We start from the raw sequence: 12,426 nt of genomic DNA on the forward strand, positions 1-12,426 counted from the left end.
GTCCGTTTTTTAATGTCTTACTGCTCACACTTTAGACAAGTCTATGTTGATTTTTGATTACTTGAGGAAACTGTGGTCAAATGATTATGATTAAGATATTATCAAGTTGGAAAGAGAGGGTATTCCTGTAAAATGACACCGACCACGCTTGGGCTTGGAGTCGTTGAAAGGAAAAGGTTAACGCGGAGGACAGTCTGTGAAGAGAAGGTGACCAAATTTTTTTATGATTTGTCAAGAAAGAGACATCTTACTGAACTTGATTAACCGACACATGTCCAATCTTAGTGGCATTATCGTCAAATTAAGAAACAAATCTGGCCAAAAACCTGACTTAGCAACACAATCAAACTTAATTAAAATGGCCCAATTTTGACAGGTGTCATTTCCTGATTTGATGCTTTCAGAAGCCGCGTCTATATCCCATCCTTAAAGAAACTTCATAGAAAGGAAGTAAAATAAAATCTAATTATTCACACCACCATTGCCTAACTAGCCTATCGTATAATATGTGCGTGCTTGTATTTTTATGTATATAAATAGGTACAGATAGTTTAAACGATTGGAGGAATCTGTTAGCGTTATTGATTACTGAGAGAATTTTAATCTTTTTGCTCTCTTTTCCAACCCCCCGCACTTCCTCATTTCCGATTATTTTTAATATATATACACACATTCACTCCCCTTTTCAGTTTCCACGCTCACAATCACAATTCACAAACGCTCAAAAAGCTCTCTCTTTTTTTTTTTTTTTATTTCCATATTCTCTCTCCGTCTCTCCGCCATCTCGAATCTTTAAAGAAGAAGAAAATGAATTCTTCAATGCTTAAAGTACTGTTCTTCTTGGGTCTCTTGGCCACCTCTTGCATGGCCCAGGCACCGGGTGCTGCACCGGTACCCTCACCGTCAACGACACCAACCGCTCCGGCACCGGCACCAAGGACTCCATCGCCAACTCCATCACCAGCACCTGCACCGGCAACGCCAACGCCAACGCCATCACCGTCGCCATCCCCATCAACATCACCAGCACCAGCAACTACACCTCCAAGCCCAGCTCCAGGCACCGCAGCACCAACCCCATCTGCAACCCCTCCACCGGCTCCCACCCCTGGCTCCATCACACCTTCAGCTAATGCACCCGGAAGCGAGTCGACTCCTGCTGATAACCAGCCCGGTGGTAGCTTCGTCGACGGTTGGGTCAACAGAGCTGCTATCTTCGGCACTGCTCTCGCCGGAACATTCTTCGCCCTTGTCATGGCTTAGAATTTATTTGATTTCCGGTCTATCTTCTATCGGCTTTAATTTTAGATCTGTTATTCTTATTTGTTTGTCGATGAGTAGTGTTTTTTTTAAATACTTTTTCTTTATATTATTTTCGTGTTTTCATGGATTCATTTGTTCGCTGCTGATTGTTGATCGCGATTATTACTGATTGATGATTCTTCTGTATCGGGTTTGACCGCCGGGGGGTTAGCGACGCACGTGTTTTGATCTTCTGATGATGGGTGGGACCGTGGGAGAGTGGATGACTGTAGAGATTGGATTTTGGCTGGTGTATATCTAATAATTTTATTTTAAATAAAACAGTTTGTTATTCTTTTATTTTTGTGATTTAATTTTCCATGTCCGTTATTTGATCCAAATCCAATTACCCTCTGCATCTTTTCAAATTTTGGAGCTTAATTATATCCTATATTTTTTATTTAGCAATTATCAATCATAACTTTGTGAAATAATCATAAATGACACCAAATTTGAAACGGAAAAAAAATTATGTTCGGATTTTAACATATAGCAAAAACCATTTCGGAATATGTATGACTTCTTGTTTTATTGACCAATTTTGCATGAGTGCATTTTATATTTGGCTACATTATAGATGCCAAAACCCAAAAATATGGTTGATTGTTTAAGTATTTAACTTTGACCCCGTTAAAGAGATCGTTAACGTGGACCGCCCAACCGTCATCGCCATTAACACCGACAACGAAGCTACCAGCTCAAGTTTTAGCGTATCACGTAATTTATTTTAGGCAAGCTAATTATATTGTGCATAGCACTTGCTATCCTTCGTGGCACTTTGTATGTGATCCAACTCATATCGGAATATAGAATGTGCTTGATTCACCCGTATGTGGTCAAATTGGCTTTCTTGTCTTAACAAAATTGAAAACCTTTTAATTTCCCACCTTTGGCAGGTTGTTTTCAACTTTTATTTTATTTTATTTTTCATTTCTTTCCTTTAATTAATAGAGATTTACAACGGGATTGGTTGAGAGCGAAAGTATTTTAACAGCAAGACTCTTGTAATTAATTATTCACCTGGCTCTATTATCAGATGACAGGTCATACTTGGTATCATAATTTTCTAACCGCAAAAGTATTCATTAAACAATTTGAGTTAAAACAATTCACAAACTTCGTACTGACATAGTTTTGTTAAGTGTAATTGAGAGAGGGGGGGGGGGGGGGTTAGTACAACAAGACAAACTCTTGTAATTATTAACATATTTATTAGTCAGTGACATATTGACATTACAAACTTTGTATCATAATTTTCCAAGTGTAATGTTGCTCGTTAAATAATTTGGCTTAAAATAACTTCTTCTTCTTTTTAAATTTCTCTTCCCTCTCATCTATTTTCTATCCTTTCGTTGAATCTGCTGCTGGCTGGCTGAATAATATCCCTTCTCAACATTCAGCAATCAATTCCGGTCCATGCAGTCACTACCACTACTCATCTTTAAGCTGACATGGTTCGTGCTAAATGGCCAGCCCGAGGAGATATATTTATATCCTCCACTTCTTCTGAGTCTCAAAACTCCTTTCTGCTCTCTTCGTCAAGTAGGATATGTTAGCTCCTGCTGCAAAGCCCGTTTTCACTCTGTAACCAATCTTTAATTTTCTTCGTAAAGTTGGGCCTACTTTCATTTGCCGAATACGTACCCGAACGTTGGCCCTTTTCCAAATAAGCCGGAGCCTCTTTTGCACTCATCTTGGGGTTGGTGTCTTGAGCAATAGAGTGGGTACGTTGAGGATCACTTTGAAAACAAAGGAAACCGAGAAACAAATGTGGTTTATGAACGTTACTTTTGTAAAACAGCCTCCGAAGAACATTTTTAAGTTTTTTTTTTGTTTTTAATATACATTTATTATAAGGGTAGAGAGTGGTACAAACTCATATAAAAATTTAAGCTCCTTACTTTACCGAGATTTGAATTTAGATGGGTTTTACCTTCCCAAATCTCAATAATACAGTTATTTTATAAAGAACAAAAAATGAACAAGTTTTACATATTTTTATGTATATTTTATAGGGATTAAGATTTTGCTGAGCATTTAATTAATGGTCATAATTTTTTTTTCTATCTTTCTCATTTATGTTGCTAAACAACCATTGATTCGTTGCTCAACATCCAAAAAAAAAAAAAAAATTGAACGTTGAATCCTTATCTATTTTATAACCAACAAAGTATTAGCTCCATTGGCAATGGAGTCCCTTTAAGTGGCTTGACTGGGTTTGCTCCACAGTTCGAGTCGTAGGGAAGTCGTCTTTGTTGGGAGAACATGTGACTCCCGGTTCGAGCGGGAATTTCTAATCTAGGTTGTGGTACGGGCTTAAAGGTGCCTCCCCAGGATACCTCGTGGTTAAGATAAAAAAATCTATTTTATATCGAGTCTCCATCAATTATATATATTTTTGTTGTAGTTTCTGTCTTGTAGCTTCCACATATGACCTTTTTCATTTTACAGATTTATTATTACAAACTGTTGAAATTTATAATTTCTTTGTTATGGTTCCCATTTTATTCTACCACCCTCCAAAAATTAAGCCATAAACATTACAAAACTTAATATCATGTTTGTGTAATGCAGTACTGTTCATGTTATTTCTTTAACTAAAATAATAAAAACTTAATAAAATTAAATATATAATATTAAATACAATTAAAAACTTAAATATGCTACCACGGTGCTAATGAACTATTGGCGATGCAGTCGGCCTCTAGTGGCCACTGCATAACATCTTGTTTTATCTAAAATTTGGTAGCATTAGAATACTTATTTTGCTGGGACTATGCAATGGCACAATTATTAACAACAAAAAAGATTTTATTTTTGTAAATTTACCATAAAAAACTTGCGAATCAAAACTTTGATTATGAATATACATGTGGCAAATGAAAATTTATTTTTCAATAGTAGTTGCACCATTGCATAGCCCTTGAAATAAGAAGATTCTAATAGTTATTGTAAAACGTTGATGACAGGTTGTGGTGACCCGCAGTAAAAATTGTTTATTCTTTATTAAATTATTAATTGAATATAATAATAATAAAATATAAATGAATCATTAATCAGTAATTTAATATAAATGTTACAATAAAAATTTATTTTATATAATACAATTCATGACTATACTAAACATGGTATTAAGTTACAACTTAATATAATATAATTTGCAACATAATGCATTGTGCGAACGTACGTTTATTCCTTTCCAACCAGATAAGTCCAAGAGTAATAATAGTGTTCAAATTTTCAAAGGATACCCGACACCGCCGAGAGATTTAACAATCCATCCATGCGGTGCAACCCATACTAAGAATGTGAACAAGACTAGACAGCAGGGGGCCAAAAGTAAAATATCATATTGTTGATTGGTCAAGTTTCACAAGCTGACAGCATGAAAGCGAAAGGAATGCTGATTGATCTTTCTATCAAAGATGAACAATAAAGAATCAATGATACAGAGACGGTACCTGAACTGGATAATCTTTTCCATGCCATGTTAAAAAACTTTTTAACCGTATTTGCCAATTCTCTCAATAATAACAAAACCGCAAGGATTTTCAACTTTGAGAAATCCTCTATGTTTTTCAGTGCAAGTATTTCAGCAGAGCAGATGACCAAAGTCAGAGATATTTTCCAGCTGAAAATTGTTTCCAAGCATGAAAAATACTTGGGGTTACCGTCAATGATCGGAAGGAAAAAAGTCAGCTTCTTTAAGGACATAAAGCTGAGAATCCTAAGCAAAATCTCCAGCTGGCAAAGCAAATTGTTCTCAAGTGGAGGAAAAGAGACATTAATCAAAGCAGTGGCTCAAGCTATACCAGCTTATGCGATGAGTGTGTTTAGACTTCCCACGACACTATGTGAGGATATTCGAAGAGTAATTGCTGGTTTTTGGTGGGGTGCAAAAAAAGACCGAAAAAGCACCCACTGGGCAAGTTGGGAGAAGTTGTGTCAAGCAAAAGGAAGAGGAGGCCTTGGCTTCAGAGATATTACCAGTTTCAATCAGGCTTTGGTGGCAAAACAAAGCTGGAGAATTATTAAATATCCAGAATCTCTGATGGCAAAAATTCTACAAGCAAAATATTTTAAGGGTGCTGATTTCTTACAAGCTAAGCTGGGGTCAAAGCCATCTTTTGTCTGGAGAAGCATAATCTGGGGGAGACAAGTCATTGTAAATGGGATGAGATGGAGAATTGGAACAGGGGACAGAGTAAAGATTTACAAAAGCCACTGGATTCCAAGACCACAAGCCTTCAAACCTATATCAGCCCCAACCCTTGGCATGGATTGCACAGTAGCAGAACTTATTGACGAAAATCAGAAATGGAAAGAATCTTTGATCCAACAGCATTTCAACTTTGAAGATGCTGAGTTAATTTCAAGAATTCAGCTCCCAATTAGCCCAAAACCAGATCAGATATTGTGGCATTACGATAAGAAGGGGAATTACTCGGTTAAGAGTGGATACCAGATTGCAATGAGGATTAAGCACCCTGCCAGGCCAAGTAGCTCCAGCAGTAACCTTGGTCAATGGAATGTGATATGGTCGCTGGAATTACCGGAAAAAATAAAAATCTTTATGTGGAAAGCTGCAAGAAATTTCCTCCCAACATCAGAAAACCTCTGGAGAAGGAAAATGGTGCAGGAGCCAATATGTCCAAGATGCAAAATGAAGAAGGAAGATATCAATCATGCAATTATGGTTTGTAAAGCAGCAAAGAAAATGTGGAAGTTAACCCCCTTCGTAGAAGAAATGCAGCTACTTGATAACCAAGATCTGCTGAGCATGCTACAAGAGCTGGTGAATAGAAGAAGCAAAGATGAACTGAGACTGATAATTGCTCTCTGCTGGACAGCATGGCACACAAGAAATATTTTTGTGTTTGAAAACAAAAGGCAAGACCCCCAAATCTCAGTAGCCAAAGCTGAAGCAGTGGTTGAGTCCTATGCAAGAGTTAGGATGACAAAGGTCCAAGCAGCAGCAAAAGCAATTCCAGCGAAAGGGGCAAAATGGATTCCTCCTCCACAAGGTCATTTCAAAGCAAATGTGGATGCTGCAGTCAATAAAGAGAAAAATCAAGTGGGGCTTGGGGTGGTGATCAGAGATGATAGTGGAGCAATCATAATTGCAGCAGTAAACCACACAAAGTACCATGGAGATGTAGCTCAAGCAGAGGCAGCAGCTGTCAATTTTGGGTTGCAAGTTGTGATGGAAGCAAGTTTGAGCCCTCTAATCTTAGAGACCGATTGCCAGGATGTAGTGGATTTTGTGCTACACAACAAGAGCAGCAGAACTGAAATTTACTGGACCATTTCTGAAATCCAGCAAAAACTGCAGAGTTTCAACAGCATGGTGGAACTCCAGAAAATTCAAAGAACGTGTAATGCTATTGCTCATACTTTAGCTAAAATAGCTTTAGTTAATCGGGAAAGTTGTGTATGGAAGGGTGAAATACCCTGTCACATTATGTCTGACATTTCAAAGTTTCTTTAATGAAAGTGAAATCTTTCTTATCAAAAAAAAAAAAAAAACAAAACCGCAAGGATGTTGATTCGATTGTCAGAACAAAAAGGGGCAAAACCCTTGGCCCATGCCAGTATTGTAAGGCGTTGAAATAACTGTCCATATATAAGTGCAGAATGATTACAAGCCGACGAGATGTATAATTGCCGTACGAGAACATACAAGGAACGTACAGAACTCAATCAAGACGCAACTTCATTGAAATTCACCACTTCAATTAAAGTTACCATAAGCTAAGCACACCATGTGCTACATCATTGGTAGTTTCTTTAAAAGCTGAGAATATTGAAGTATAGAGACTACCGAGTTAACATGGCAGGCAACGGTGAATTAGAAGAAACAAATGTTCCTTTGCTAGAAGATTTAGCTTCAAAGGTTCCGAAAACATTAGATGACTCAGATCAAAATCTTCCAAGAAGGGTTTGGATGGAATCAAAGAAGCTATGGTATATAGATGGTCCAACAATTTTTAGCCGTCTCGTCTCTTACTCGATGCTTGCCATCACCCTAGCATTTGCTGGTCATTTGGGTGATCTTGAGCTTGCCGCCATCTCCATTGTTAATAATGTCGTCATTGGTTTCGACTTTGGTCTCTTGGTACTCTCTCCTTTCTCTCTCATTAAAATTATATGCATAAATTAAAAATAAATAGATAAATAATAGAACTATTTTCGTTTCTTAAACATTCAGCAGCAACAATATTGTTTTCTTGGTTTATCATAGACAATCAAGCTGAGGATAATATAAGGTAGTTGTTTGAAATTAACAAATGATCATGACTTTCTAATAACAGTTTCCAATATGATCAATTGGGAATGGCAAGCGCATTAGAAAGTCTCTGCGGATAAGCCTTTGGGGCCAAAAAATACTACATGTTGGGAGTTTACATGCAACGTTCATCGATTGAAAAGTTTTCATGTGTTGCATTCTGCTTTTGCCTTTATATCTATTTGCGTCTCCATTCTTGAAGCTGTTAGGCCAGCCAACAACAGATGTGGCAGAGATGTTTGCGGTGGTTTGTTGGTGGATGATTACCACTTCACTTCAGCTTTGCTTATCAATTTCCTCCAGAGAGATTTTTGCAATGCCAGCTTAAGAATATGGTGATTGCATGGGTTTCTTTGCTGGCCCTATTGCTGCATATTCTTTTGAGTTGGCTGCTAGTTTACAGAGTGCAGTTCGGTGTGATTGGCACAGCCATTAGTTTGAATTTTCCTTGGTGGCTTTTGGTTTTAGGGCTTTTTGGATACGTTGCTTGCGGTGGGTGTCCTCTTACATGGACCGGTTTTTGGGAGTTTATCAAACTCTCTGCTGCTTCTGGTGTCATGCTCTTGTGGGATGTGGGGGGGTGGGGGGCGGGGGCGCACACGCGAACACACACATATAAGGCTCCGTTTAGTATTGCAAATAATATTATGGCTTCAAGTAAACCATTATTTAGGAAACAAGACTTCAAAGTTTGTTGAATTTAATTATCTTGCACAGTGCTCTGCCCTGGCTTTTCCCAAATTAAATTAATCACTTTCCAAAGTTAGTGTTAGGGATCCAAAAATTATGCTAAACATTCAGTTAATATGTTTAATTTAGTTACATCACGTATATGGGTGATTATACTATGTATAATGTACTTAGAAAAATATATATGATTTTTTTTAAAACAATAATTAAAGGACCGTTCTTGCTCGCACGATCCAAAAACTAAAATATCGTTCTCATTATCTGATCTACATGATGATAATATCATCAACTTGGCATGCTATTTGACAGTGCAACTATAAGTTGATTGAAACTTTAATTGTCATTAGATCATATTTTGTCGGTTAGGTGGCGAGGATTCGAATGGATCTTTTTATGATCCAATCGACGATGAGTTGGGATAATACGTGAAGAAAACTTTGTTTGATAGCAGCATTTGATGTCAATCATTAATAAAAATATTAGTTTCTAGAAACTAGTAATTTTAATATAGGCATATCATTGAAAAAAATAGTAAGTTGGCAGGATTCTCTTAACTTTCAAACTATATTTATAAATTTATAAGTATTTATCGATCTCTCGATGTTGCACCTTATCCGATCTTTTTTTGTTGTCACAATTATTTGTTCACATTCTTAAATCTCGATATTGCTTCTTATCTGATCTTTCTTTTTTTTTCCTTGCAATTATTTGTTGACATTCTGAAATTATAGTTTAGAGATTTGGTAATACAAAACATTGATATTGATGATTGGAAATCTGAATAACTCAGGCACTGCTTTGGATGCTCTCTCCATATGGTACGCATGTGTCTAGTACTTAATCACTTCTTAGTTTCTGGTATTTAGATGCATAGTTAATATTTCATCTTATACAATTGTTAATGTTTGCAAATTAAAAATCCTTATCATACTTGAATTAGTTTTCTTATTGTACAAAGTTTATTTTTTATTTTTTAGTTTAGGACATTATTTTCCTTCTTTTTATGATTTAAGATAATTATTAATAGTATAAATAGCCCTGTCTTATAAAGCAAAATTGAATTTAATTATTTTTTATCACTATTATATGATATGATGCAGAGTGAGAATTGCAAACGAGCTTGTGGCTGGCAACGGGAAAGGAGACAAATTTGCAACAGCGGTATCGGTGGTGGCATCAATCATTATCGAGGTCTCTTCTTCTGGTTACTGATATTCATACATTGGCACTTGCCATCATTACCAGCGCGATGCGACTTGACTTGGATAAAGAGGTAAAGGGCAGTGACTAAATTATTGCACTTCTTTTCCTTCTGTATAAATCAAGAGACCATATGTATGTAACTTAACATCTTCACTTTGATCGAACTTATGTCAGGCAAAAAAAAAAAAGAAAAAGAAGCCTATATGTGATGATGTTGGCAGAAATAAACTAACAGAAGTATTTGTAGTAGAATAAAGAGTTGTCAAGTGATCTGAATGATTATGTTGGTTTCATTGCCTATTAAATTCTGATCGGTACCATATTGGCAAATTTGTAAAATGCTCTATTACTGAATGAAATATTTATTAAATTTTCTTATATATTTTTTTAATTTCATTTTATTTGTATCTAAGCTTACAGCATCCAAATCAAGGTTCATTCGCTTCACGGATTGTGAATTTTTAACTTGTAAGCTACAGTAAGAAATGAAGAAGAAAGTGGTGGAAGAAGAAATGGATTTTAATTAATTTCAACGTTGATGTGATAGCTCTATTATTAATTACTTCATTTTCCCAAGCAAGAAAAAAAGAAAAAAGAAATTAACCAATTGTTTGTATTGTTTTTGAGATCAGCTCGCACTCGTTCAAAAGCTAGCATTAACCTCTCCCATTATAGCAGTGCGTGCCCCCCCTCTGCTCTTTAAAATTTGGTACATTGCGAGCCACTGGCTGCTGCCCTCCAAGTTGGAGGGCAGCAGTTCGAACCCCCACAAACTTCTTTCTTAATTAAAAATTGAGTGAAGGCAGTCCTCTTCTTTACCCATGAGTGAGGAGTGGATATCCCTCGAATATTTGTAAGAGTTAAAATCTGAGCAGAGCTTCATTAGCATTGATGTAAGTTGGTCTCAGTAATAGTCTAATTTGTAAATATCAGTTATACTCTCATGTAATATGAGTTGTAATTTGAGCAATAGTCTCATGTAAGAAAAAAAAAATTTGGTACATTGCGAGAGATTGATTGATTGAACGTATGGAGAGTGGATGATTGTAGCCCTGTTGGGTTAGCTGGGCTTTCATATCGACCACAGCTTTTTTAAAAGTAAATTTAACATCATTTGACTAAAAATGTTATAAAGTTACCTTATTTGATAAATTTTGTTGATTATGTTTAAAAATTGGATCGGTTATAGTGTAATTATGGTATCGTACTATAATTATAATGTAGCACAATAGTCAAAATTTAACATCATTTGACTAAAAATATTATAAAGTTATCTTATTTGATAAATTTTGTTGATTATATTTAAAAATGGGATCAGACTACAGTGTAACTATTGTACCAACTGTTGAATCCACTTAAATGAGAGGGGTCTACTTAAATGAGTGGAAATCCAACGGTTGGGTGCAACTGTGACACTGCACCATAATTTTATCCTTTAAAATGTCACCAATTTTTAACTACAACCATTTATTTTATCGAACACAATAATTTTTTTCTTTCTCTCTAATAGAAAAAGTATTTATCAAACTTTTTTTTTAACGTTGATATGTAAATTATAATCAGATTGTTGTTAATATTTAACAATTAATAATTAGTAAAACTACCCTAAATTAAATCTATTGTAAATCACTATCAAGTACATGTCCTTTTGCCAAACCCATGTTAATTCGATCATCCTACCCAAAAAAAAAAAAAAATCGAGAAAACTAAGATGTTGAAGACCCCGAAATGACCACCATGTGATAAATTCCTAGTGGCTTGTTGGGTATAATTTATATGCCACATCCCAAATCTTTTTTCAACTTCTATATTCTACCTATCCGTTTATCTAATCTTTTAAGGTAGGAATTCAAAATCTTTAACTCTTGTTCGATTTCAATATAATATCAAATATATTGAAATCAAAGAAACAATAATAATACAATTACAAATTTTTTGATGTAAATAATTTTAAATAAATTTAGTAGTTAATAAAAATATTACATGGTCCACAAGATTATTTAAAATAAATAAATTCATTAAATCATATTCCTTTGTCGTTTTTTTGAGTTTTAAAAAATTTTGTATTAGGTTTCTCCAGTAATACCCCCATTCACATAAATTTTTGCTCATATAATGCTGAGATGGTGAGAGATTCCTTATCTAATGGATAGACTCTAACCAAAGCCCTTGACACCCACAAACATAATTTATTCTATCTACGAAGAAGTAGATCAACTTTCGAGGAAAAAAAAACATAATGAATTAAAAAAATCAGTACCAACCAGGCCATCCCACAAAATTTTCAAAGCAAGTGCTTTACAACTTTATCAATGTCATTATCTCTATTATTACCTTAGAACGTGCGCGATAGGCAAAATGAGAATGAGAAAACGGGATCAACGGAAGGTTGTGAGCCATAGATTCGTAGGCAACACGAAGTGGTGGTGGGCTAAGTTCTAGAATCATTTATTTATTTATTTATTTGTTGGTTTGTTTGTTCTTGGAGAAGCGATATGCTTTCATTCAATTTGTTTTACGATGCGCAGTTCATGATATATGTGACGACAGAGGCACATGTCAATCCTGTTCAGATAGGGGCTCCTTTTCTGTTGTCGCGAGAACTCCCTAGAAAACTCAGCATTCTTCCCTCGATTTGACAACGCGAATGATTTGCTTTCTAATTAGATGCTTGGTGTGAATAGTGTTATAACCAAAGTTGCTTTACGCAGGAAAATATACCCATTAAAGAAGTTATAGGAAATCTGAAACGTACAAGAAAATCATTGAGCTCAAAGACGGGTTGAATTTTTTTGGACACAGCAAATAAGTTACCGCTACTCAAGCTTGACTGTACCAAACAAGACCTTAGTTGAAAAAATGACGTGGGAAATGGCAGCTGCTATTGCGGCTGTTGCTTTTGCACATGGAGCGGTGGGATTATGATTGTTCAGTTGTTACCATTG

General features: G+C 35.7%; 1 protein-coding gene, 1 long non-coding RNA gene and 1 pseudogene across 2 annotated transcripts; all 3 read left to right on the top strand.

Annotated features, from left to right (window-relative positions):
- Positions 1-549: 549 nt before the first annotated feature.
- On the top strand, positions 550-1,602 carry LOC102629046 (classical arabinogalactan protein 2). Its single transcript, XM_006466218.4, has one exon. The coding sequence runs from the start codon at positions 808-810 to the stop codon at positions 1,261-1,263; it is 456 nt and encodes a 151-aa protein (XP_006466281.2). The 5' UTR covers positions 550-807; the 3' UTR covers positions 1,264-1,602.
- A 5,474-nt stretch (positions 1,603-7,076) lies between these two features.
- Positions 7,077-8,700, top strand: LOC102608754 (protein DETOXIFICATION 27-like; annotated as a pseudogene).
- Positions 8,701-8,910: 210 nt separating this feature from the next.
- On the top strand, positions 8,911-9,556 carry LOC127903774 (uncharacterized). Its single transcript, XR_008056537.1, has 2 exons — positions 8,911-9,096; positions 9,379-9,556. It is a non-coding gene; the product is annotated as an uncharacterized LOC127903774 (long non-coding RNA).
- Positions 9,557-12,426: the final 2,870 nt, after the last annotated feature.

The sequence above is a fragment of the Citrus sinensis genome, chromosome 7 (genome assembly GCF_022201045.2).
Source record: "Citrus sinensis cultivar Valencia sweet orange chromosome 7, DVS_A1.0, whole genome shotgun sequence".
NCBI lineage: Eukaryota > Viridiplantae > Streptophyta > Magnoliopsida > Sapindales > Rutaceae > Citrus > Citrus sinensis.

What these genes read in the sequence shown, in the direction of transcription:
- LOC102629046 (XM_006466218.4), top strand. Translation starts at nt 808, where the DNA reads ATGAATTCTTCAATGCTTAAAGTACTGTTCTTCTTGGGTCTCTTGGCC.